Source organism: Panulirus ornatus, chromosome 62, assembly GCF_036320965.1.
Source record: "Panulirus ornatus isolate Po-2019 chromosome 62, ASM3632096v1, whole genome shotgun sequence".
Lineage (NCBI taxonomy): Eukaryota > Metazoa > Arthropoda > Malacostraca > Decapoda > Palinuridae > Panulirus > Panulirus ornatus.
In genome coordinates this window covers 12,410,933-12,420,800 of record NC_092285.1, presented here as the reverse complement: position 1 = coordinate 12,420,800, position 9,868 = coordinate 12,410,933, and the positions used below count along the sequence as shown (strand labels likewise).

The 9,868-nt window shown below is 38.5% G+C and overlaps 1 protein-coding gene across 1 annotated transcript in view; it reads left to right on the top strand.

The window, feature by feature from the left end:
* The window catches only part of LOC139745702 (uncharacterized), a 130,254-nt gene that overhangs the window by 26,681 nt on the left and 93,705 nt on the right, over positions 1 to 9,868 (top strand). Inside the window, exons 3-4 of the mRNA XM_071656140.1 lie at positions 3,771 to 3,874; positions 6,896 to 7,027. Of these exons, the coding sequence (XP_071512241.1) occupies positions 3,771 to 3,874; positions 6,896 to 7,027 (236 nt within the window). The remainder of the gene's footprint in view (positions 1 to 3,770; positions 3,875 to 6,895; positions 7,028 to 9,868) is intronic.

The window sequence follows — 9,868 nt, the reverse complement described above, 5'->3', positions numbered from 1 at the left end:
TTACTGACATGTGTAGGGCGCGCTTATTTACATTCTTTACACTGCACTTGTTGGTGATGATACCGCAATGCTGTGAGATTCTTAGCTTATTTTGCTAAAATTTAACCCCAGCTATGTCTTCTAAGACATATGAGAGTGTCAGTCGTGTTGTCAAACATAAACACCAGTCCATATCGATCCAAGATAAAGTAGAACTGTTGAAAAATTGGACTGTGGTGTTTCGGTGTTTAAGCTGTGTGACATCAGCAGTATTGGTTCATCAGTTGCTTATGATATCAAGAAGCAAAGGGAGAAAATATTGAAATTCTATGCAGACAGCGATTCCAAGATGCAAATGATGATTAGAAAAACTATGAAAGATGGTAAGAGTACTGAGCACGATCGAGTGACAATGGAATGGTTTCGACAGCGTTGGAGATGGAGTGGACTTGTCAGGTAGCATGGGAGATGTATAATTAGTGGGTTAGAGCTGTATTGATGAATTATTATTACGTGACCACGCTTGGTCCGGCAAAATGGTTAATTCGGCAAGGCTTTGGAACCAAGAGTGTCGGAAAATCGGTGGTGTACCTGCATACATAAAGATTAAGTGATGTTAATAGTAATTTTGTTTTGAAATTTTTGCATTAGTTCCAAAATTTTAATGATAATTCAATTTGAATAAGGATTGTTTTTCGTAAGTTTATAGTAATTTTTAATGTGTTTGATTGAAAATTGTGGTCCTCAAATTTTTCAACTACATCTCAGTAAGACTTCAGAAATTTTTCAAAGATTAGAAACTTACGAAAGCATTTAGGTGGTCACCATCATATAATATAACATTAACTACCACACTACAGAGGACCATGACAGCACTGCTTTCCTAAATAACTCCCATTCCTTGTGCACTCCCCGATATTCATTTACACTTAGTTTTTGCCACTGTACATCAAACTTCTCCTAGTAATTCTTCACACGTTTTTCTTTCAAACTCATTTACTTTCACCGCCTTCTACTTATATTGTTTCCTCTTTTCTGAAAGCCCCTACAAATCTTCATCCTTGCTTCCCACCAGCTTCTTCTTTCACCACATAACTTTTTTTTATATTCCTTTCCTAATTACCTGTTGCAGGGCTTCAAATAGCCCTCAGTTATTGCTTATCTTTGGTTTGAGCATCTGTTTTCATCTGAAGAAATGGCGGTATCCTGATATCTTTGAGTATCTGAGTTTTTATATGTTCAGCACTTGTTATCCATTCATGTAGCCCTACTGTTTTCTTGAAATATTAATAGATTATGGTCTGTCGGAACTTCCATTATTTTTCTTTACCTATTCACCTTTTCTGCATTAACAAGTAGTTTAAGGAACAAATGATTGAGTCCCTAAAGAAATATCCTCCCCTGGCTCCTGTTCCTACTTATAGAAAGTGATGATGCAGGAGGGAAGGATCCAGATTCCCCCTTTCCTTCTGCTCCTGGACATTGTAATTGCCAGGAAATATGTAATTATTTTTTCTTCTCTACAATTCTGCTGACTGTCTCTTTGTGCTTGTTTGAATGATTTTGTTTTCTTGACATATAGTTTGTTAGCAAATACAGTAATAATGAGTCTGCTTACTCAGTAGTATCTCTCTGACACAACTTCACCTAAGTAGCTATGCATATGGCCCATCCTTCTTGTTTTATTACCCCATTTTAAGTTTTATCTTACTATGATTAATATTCGTACACAGCTCCCATGAGTGTCTCTTTCCTCTTCTTGCACACATTGATCCATCACGATTGATATCTGCACTGCCATGAGATACCAAACAGTGTGCAATTGTTGTTCCCCTAACCTCACTATGCATGTGTGTGTTAATGTATTTAGTGTTTTCGTGAAATGGAAGTAACCCATTTAAGTAATAGGTAGAGGATCTCCAGTCCAAATTCCTTGGGAATGAACAGTGTTTGAAGTATATACAAGTATTTCAGAATCTAAATATTTATCTTTCTGGTGGGCCAAGTTTGGGATCTAGCCATTTTATAACTTTAGCAAGGTGTTTTTGTGTACCTGATAAAGTTTTTAGATGTTTGTTTGAAATATATGTAAATATATACTATTTCAAGAATTTGAGTAGTGTTTATATGTTGTGCTTGCCCATTACTCTTCCTTGTCTCCGATGAGGACAAGTTCGGTAAAACCTTGTTATCCATAATTTGAAACAATGAAATGTCCAAAATAATATATGTTTTCTGTTTGAATTGGCTCTCCTTGAATGTATGAAAGAAATTTTTGATAATTATAGGATTCATTAAAAGATATTTCAATTCATACACTGTACTGCAACAATTGGTGTATCTACTCCCAGTGTTTTGTGGTGCTGTTGATTGTTCACAATCTCCCATGTACTTTTTGATGTAGTGTTTTGTGCTGGTCTTGCACATTTGTGTATTTTGTGCACCCTGGATTACTATTGTGAACAATGGCCACCATCAGTTTCGTCAGAAATTGTCCGACAGCTCCTTGAAGCCATCTACCTCTGACATGAACCTGACAGGTATATTTTAAGCCTTGAAATAAGATGGACTTTTGCAAGAGGCAGGCTCAGAGCAAGTCCAAGGTGTCACTTATGAAGGACCTCACCTTTTGTGTATTTGCTCACATGTTAATATTTCCTCATGGAAAATTTTCCAAAATATTACTATTTCTGAATTATTTGATATCGTAAGAAAAAGCTGAATAAATGGAAATTTCCTTTTCTGAAATGGCTTATTCCCTGTAGCATTTCAGGTAACAGGGCTTTCTGTATAATGTAGCTTTAACAAAGAGTTTGATGGTTACACAGAAGATGAAGTTTAGGGAAAGCATCAGGCACATTAATGTTAAGGCAGTGGGAAAGGTAGAAAACAGGTGTAGCATATCATCTTTTATAACACTGGAAAATCATATGAGTATTGTGCTTTTTCAGTGGCCTCCTAAGATATGGGCATTTCTCACCACTGTCTTTCACTTAGTGGATTACCATGGTACTGCTCATATTTTGCAATTGTTTCGTCATAAGCTCGCACAGTTCACTGACTTCTAACACAGTTAAATTGGTTATTTTTTTAACACAAGTCCAGAAGTAGTAATCCCATCACTGCTACATCACTTAAACACTCACGTACAAGTTAATTAAAGTTGCCAATATAGCTAGAACCATGCATTTCTCTGGGTTCAGCATGGTCCATGTTCAAATCATTCTTTAAATAGTACTTCAACAGCTTTTCCCATTACTTATTTACATTGATTGTAATCATATTACCAACACTGTAAGTAACACTCTTCTCTTTAACTGATTCCTGTAAAACTTCATCTTTTTGCATATCATGATATGCTTCCTCTAAATACGTTATGCTTACCACTTTCATGTGATTGCTTTTGGATGGCATTAGAAATACAGAATGATCGCAGAAACCTCAGGAATAATAGAAATAACCAAGAAAAGCAGTGATGAAGGAGTGAAATGGGTTATTGCAGTGAATTGAAAATGGAGCACCATCCTTCAGAATCTCATACCCATTTTAGTGTGAATATCAGATGTATAGGCATTAGAATAAGGATGTGTTCAGGCAATGGATATTTGGATTGGAGATGATCTGCTGTATTATTAGTCGTATAATGATAGTAAACATTAGATTGTTGTATATTTTTACTAAGATTACAAAATATTACTGAAAGAATATGTTTGATTATGTGTATTATACTTCACAGTTAAAAACACTTAATTTTCATTACTGCAGTTTATATATGGGAGAAAATATTTCAGAAAATGGAAATCAGACTACTGTGATAGATGGTGTTGAAGACACTGAAGTCAATCCAGCTGATGGATCCTTAACCGAGGAGTTCATGAAGACTTCACATAGCTTGGTGAGTAAAGATGATTTTGGTTCATTGATAATTCCAACAAGTTGCAGATTCTAGTCTTTAGAATAGTGTTATAGATTTTGCTTTCTTTGATACTTCTCAGCTGTTTCCCACATTAGTGAGGTAGCACCATGAACAAAGAAAGGTCTCATTCTCAACCATTTTCTAGCTCTCATGCACAATGCACAAAAACCACAGTGACCTTTGTCCAACCAGGTCCCACAGACCATTCTGTGGTTTCCCCAATTGCTTCACATACCCTTGTTCAGTCCATTCTCTCTTTTCTGTGCTCACCTTTCACCCTCCTGCATCTTCTGGCCCTGAGCACTCAAAATATCTTTTACTCCATTCTTTGATCTCCAATTTGGTCTCCCTCTTGTCCTTGTCCCTTCCACTTCTCACATATAATAAGCTCTCACAACGACATTGTTTCTCTCTCTCTCTCTCTCTCTCTCTCTCTCTCTCTCTCTCTCTCTCTCTCTCTCTCTCTCTCTCTCTCTCTCTCTCTCATTACTTATCCAATATCAAACTATGTCACACCACATGTCCTCAGATATTTCATTTTCAACACATCCTTATCCATAGCCCATGATTTGCTTTGATAGATTGTTAGGACTTGTGTATTCAAACATGCCCATTTTTGACCTTCCAAATAACAAGCTCTTTTTCCACACATTCTTCAGTGCTCTCAAAACCTTTACCCCCTCACCCACCCTGTGACTCACTTCTGCTTGCATGGTTCCATTGGCTGCCATGTCAACCCCAGGTATCTAAAAGTCCCTCACTTCTTCCAAAGATTCTCCATTCAAACTCACCCCAACTAACCTGTCCCTTTGCACATCTATACCTTTTAACCTTGCCTGTATTCAAATTTACTCTGAACTTCCACCCATCACACACACACTTCCAAACTCAGTCTCCAATTTCTGCATTTTCTCACTCAAATCCATCACCAGTGCTTTGTCTTCAGCAAACAACAACTGATTCACTTCTAAGGCCTTCCTTTCCCTCTGTACTGCATACTCACCCCTCTCTCTAAGACCCTTACGTTTACCTTCCATCCCACCCCATCCACAAACTAATTGAACAGTCATGGTCACATCACACATCCCTAGTGAAGACCCTCCTTCACCTGAAACCACTGACTCTCTTCTCTTCATACTTTTACACATGCCCTATGCTCTCGGTCAAAATTTTTCTGCCTCTAGTTGCTTTGCTCCCACACCATATATTTGAAAGACGTTCTGCAAGGCATCTCTTTCAACCACGTCATGTGCTTTCTCCAAAGTAAATACCACAGACAAATCCTGCTGCTTCTGTAAGTATTTCTCATACACATTCCTCAAAGTATACATCTGATCCTTACAACTCCCATACATTTTACCAGGTGTACTCATTATTTATCCTCTTCCTTGGTCCGGATATCAATTGGTCATCTGTCTTACTCTTCATTTCCCTGTATTTGCTCAGTTTCTCACAGATGACTTAAGGTGGCTTCAGCTGTGTATGCCCATTGTAGGCTTTGAATGTATGAAGCATGCAAATTTAGTTGTCGTATTTGAAGTTAATGATCATGTTGTGATTGAGAGGATGATTGAAAGCACAAGGCATCAGACTGGGGAGGAACAATGTGGTTTCCAGTGTGGTAGAGGATTTGTGGATCAAGTGTTTGCTATGAAAAACATGTATGAGAATGACTTAGAGGGATTTGTATATGGTACTTATGGATCTAAAAGAAAGCTTATGTTAGGGTTGATAGTGATGCTTTATGGAGGGTGCTGTGAATATATGGTAAGGGAGGAAACTTTTGGAAGCTGTGAAGATTTTTTTCAAGAGAGTAAGGTGTGCGTGCGAGTTGTTAGAGAGGAGGATTAGTCATTTCACGTCAAGGTGGGTGTGCAGCAGGTGTGTGTGATGTGATCATAGCTTTTGATTTATTTATGGATGGGATGGTTAGGGAGGTGAATGTAAGAGTCTTAGAGAGAGGAGCAAGTATGCAGTCTGCCTGGGATGGGGGCACCAGAGAAGTGAGTCAGTTTTTGTTTGCTGACAGTATGGTGCAGGAGGCAGATTCAGTTAAGAAACTGCAGGACCTGTTGTCTGAGTTTTGAAGAGTGTGTGAAAGGAAAAGGTTGAAAGTAGATGTGACTAAAAGCAAAATTATTAGGTTTAGCAATGAAAAAAGATTTTTTTTTTAAGTGTGAGTTTGAATAGAGAGAACTTGGAGGAAGAGGTATGTTTTGGATGACTGGGAGGGGATATGGCAGCTAAAATGAGCTGTAAGGTGGGTGAAGGGACTATTCTACATTATTCACTGAATCTCTTGAAGTATCTTGCCACACAAGCCTCTTTTTCAGGCTCACTTATTATCACCATCTCTTTTCACCTATATCATTTCCTCTTTTCCAAAATTTGGATTGTGCTTCTCATGTGAAAGGAAATGCACATTTGATTGAAAGGGTCCAAAGAAAGAAAGCTAAGATGGTGCCAGATTTAAGAGTGCTGAGCTGCAGTGAATGATGCTGAGAGCTAGTTACAAATCTTCCAACCATGAGGGAGAGAAGAGAGGGGTGTGACCTGATTATAGCATTTGTTTTTAAATCTCTTAGATGATGTCAGCATTGAACAAAATCTTGAGATGCAATGACATAATAACTAGAGGCTGTGACAACAAGCTAGGGGAGAAGCTTGTTAGAAAAGTTGTAAAGAAGTACTGGTAGGTGGTTGGAATAGACTAAGCAGTGAAACTGTAAATGCCAGCAGTTTACAGACGTTAGGTACTTGATTGCAAAGAACGCTCAAGAAATGAGTCTCCATGAGTGTAGAACTTTCACGATACTCTACAAGTTAGTCATTAAAAACATGTAAATAGTCACTGTATATTTGAACATTTATCTGCTAAGAATAAGTCAAACAATATTTCTGTTTTTGTTCTGTTCATATTTTTTTTGTGTGTGATTCTTAGTTTATTACGAGTGAATAGATGAGAAAATATGATAAATTAATCCTTTTTTTTTCTTTCAGCTACCAGAGGGCTTGGCTTTTGGAGTTGAGGCAGAAATGGCTGACCCTCATATGTCTTCTGGAGCTTTTGTATTCCTCTTTATTGTAGTCTTCACCATCATCACCATCTACATTGTTCATCTAGTCATGGTTGTAAGTAACAGAAATATCCATAGAAATTAGGTTTTAATTTCTTGCATCTGTCTCTCTGGTTTGTGTGTGCCTGGATGTGCATGTTTGTGGGTTCTTTAGCAAGTTTGCCCATGATTACCTATTTTGTATATGCAAAGTGGGATCATAACTCTTGCAATCTCACTTGTTAACCTTGCGTATCTGTCATACAGATTATTAGAATTGAATGTTCTAGTTTTGTCTGAAAGAAATTTATCTTCTTAGCTTGTTTACCATGTTTCCTACTTTGCCGAAGAAGTTCTTCCTTTTATCCTTCTTACTACTTTGCTTAACTTCCTTTTGTGTCTGGCAGACCTCCACATTACATTGTGTTTTCTTCATGCAAAGGATTGTTCTGTGTTAACATCATCATGGTGTCCTAGGATTTCTTTCATACTATTCGCCATTTCCCGCGTTAGCAAGGTAGCGTTAAGAGCAGAGGACTGGGCCTTTGAGGGAATATCCTCACCTGGCCCCCTTCTCAGTTCCTTCTTTTGGAAAATTGAAAAAAAAAAAAAAAAAATGGGGAGGATTTCCAGCCCCCCACTCCCTTCCCTTTTAGTCGCCTTCTACAACACGCAGGGAATACGTGGGAAGTATTCTTTCTCCTCTATCCCCAGGGATAATATATATATTTTTTTTTTTCATACTATTCGCCATTTCCCGCGATAGCGAGGTAGCGTTAAGAACAGAGGACTGGGCCTTTGAGGGAATACCCTCACCTGGCCCCCTTCTCTGTTCCTTCTTTTGGAAAAAAAAAAAAAAAAAAAAAAACATGAAAGAAATGGCCCAACCCACCCCCATACACATGTATATACATACGTCCACACACGCAAATATACATACCTACACAGCTTTCCATGGTTTACCCCAGACGCTTCACATGCCTTGATTCAATCCACTGACAGCACGTCAACCCCGGTATACCACATCGCTCCAATTCACTCTATTCCTTGCCCTCCTTTCACCCTCCTGCATGTTCAGGCCCCGATCACACAAAATCTTTTTCACTCCATCTTTCCACCTCCAATTTGGTCTCCCTCTTCTCCTCGTTCCCTCCACCTCTGACACATATATCCTCTTTGTCAATCTTTCCTCACTCATTCTCTCCATGTGCCCAAACCATTTCAAAACACCCTCTTCTGCTCTCTCAACCACGCTCTTTTTATTTCCACACATCTCTCTTACCCTTACGTTACTTACTCGATCAAACCACCTCACACCACACATTGTCCTCAAACATCTCATTTCCAGCACATCCATCCTCCTGCGCACCACTCTATCCATAGCCCACGCCTCGCAACCATACAACATTGTTAGAACCACTATTCCTTCAAACATACCCATTTTTGCTTTCCGAGATAATGTTCTCGACTTCCACACATTCTTCAAGGCTCCCAGAATTTTCGCCCCCTCCCCCACCCTATGATCCACTTCCGCTTCCATGGTTCCATCCACTGCCAGATCCACTCCCAGATATCTAAAACACTTCACTTCCTCCAGTTTTTCTCCATTCAAACTCACCTCCCAATTGACTTGACCCTCAACCCTACTGTACCTAATAACCTTGCTCTTATTCACATTTACTCTTAACTTTCTTCTTTCACACACTTTACCAAACTCAGTCACCAGCTTCTGCAGTTTCTCACATGAATCAGCCACCAGCGCTGTATCATCAGCGAACAACAACTGACTCACTTCCCAAGCTCTCTCATCCACAACAGACTTCATACTTGCCCCTCTTTCCAAAACTCTTGCATTCACCTCCCTAACAAGCCCATCCATAAACAAATTAAACAACCATGGAGACATCACACACCCCTGCCGCAAACCTACATTCACTGAGAACCAATCACTTTCCTCTCTTCCTACACTTACACATGCCCTACATCCTCGATAAAAACTTTTCACTGTTTCTAACAACTTGCCTCCCACACCATATATTCGTAATACCTTCCACAGAGCATCTCTATCAACTCTATCATATGCCTTCTCCAGATCCATAAATGCTACATACAAATCCCTTTGCTTTTCTAAGTATTTCTCACATACATTCTTCAAAGCAAACACCTGATCCACACATCCTCTACCACTTCTGAAACCACATATATATATATGATTTTCATGCATTGTTTTAGCCTTTGTTTTTCCCAAGTGTAGGCACATTGATGGCTTCTCATTTTTTTTTAGTTCATTCCACTAAATTCTCATACCATTCATTTTTTTTCATTCAGCAGCACCTTGTAATTAATTCCTCAAGTCAGGAGGCAAAATTTTACAACATCTCACTGTCCATGTTCATGAAAGTGACTTTGACATTGACCAATATATTGTTTGTCACCACTGCAATTCACTTCTTATTCTGATGATGCATTTGCCCTGATTTCTCCTTTCATAGCTCAGCACTTGTAACTTTTTTCCCCAAAGTAGTTATTATGTTTTGTCAGTTTCCCTCTTTGTCTATGTGTTTATCTTTATATCTGATGCTTGCTCCCTTCAGAAACTCTCCCAAGGGGGTACCATAGCAAGTCTCCATAACTGATGAATTCAATCATCATTGCTTTCCCATTTCCAGGGTTAGATTTTGTGAACCATTTGTGGCAATACTTCTTTCATAATCATAGCACAGTATTGTAATCCAACTTTTTACATGTTTCATAATTATTATTTTTATACTTGATCGCTGTTTCTTGCGTTAGCGAGCTAGCACCAGGAAACAGACGAGGAAAGACCCATCAACTCATATATACGTTCTTGTACATACATGTATATATATAGATGTATTTTTTTCACATACATATTCGCCATTTCCTGCATTAGTGA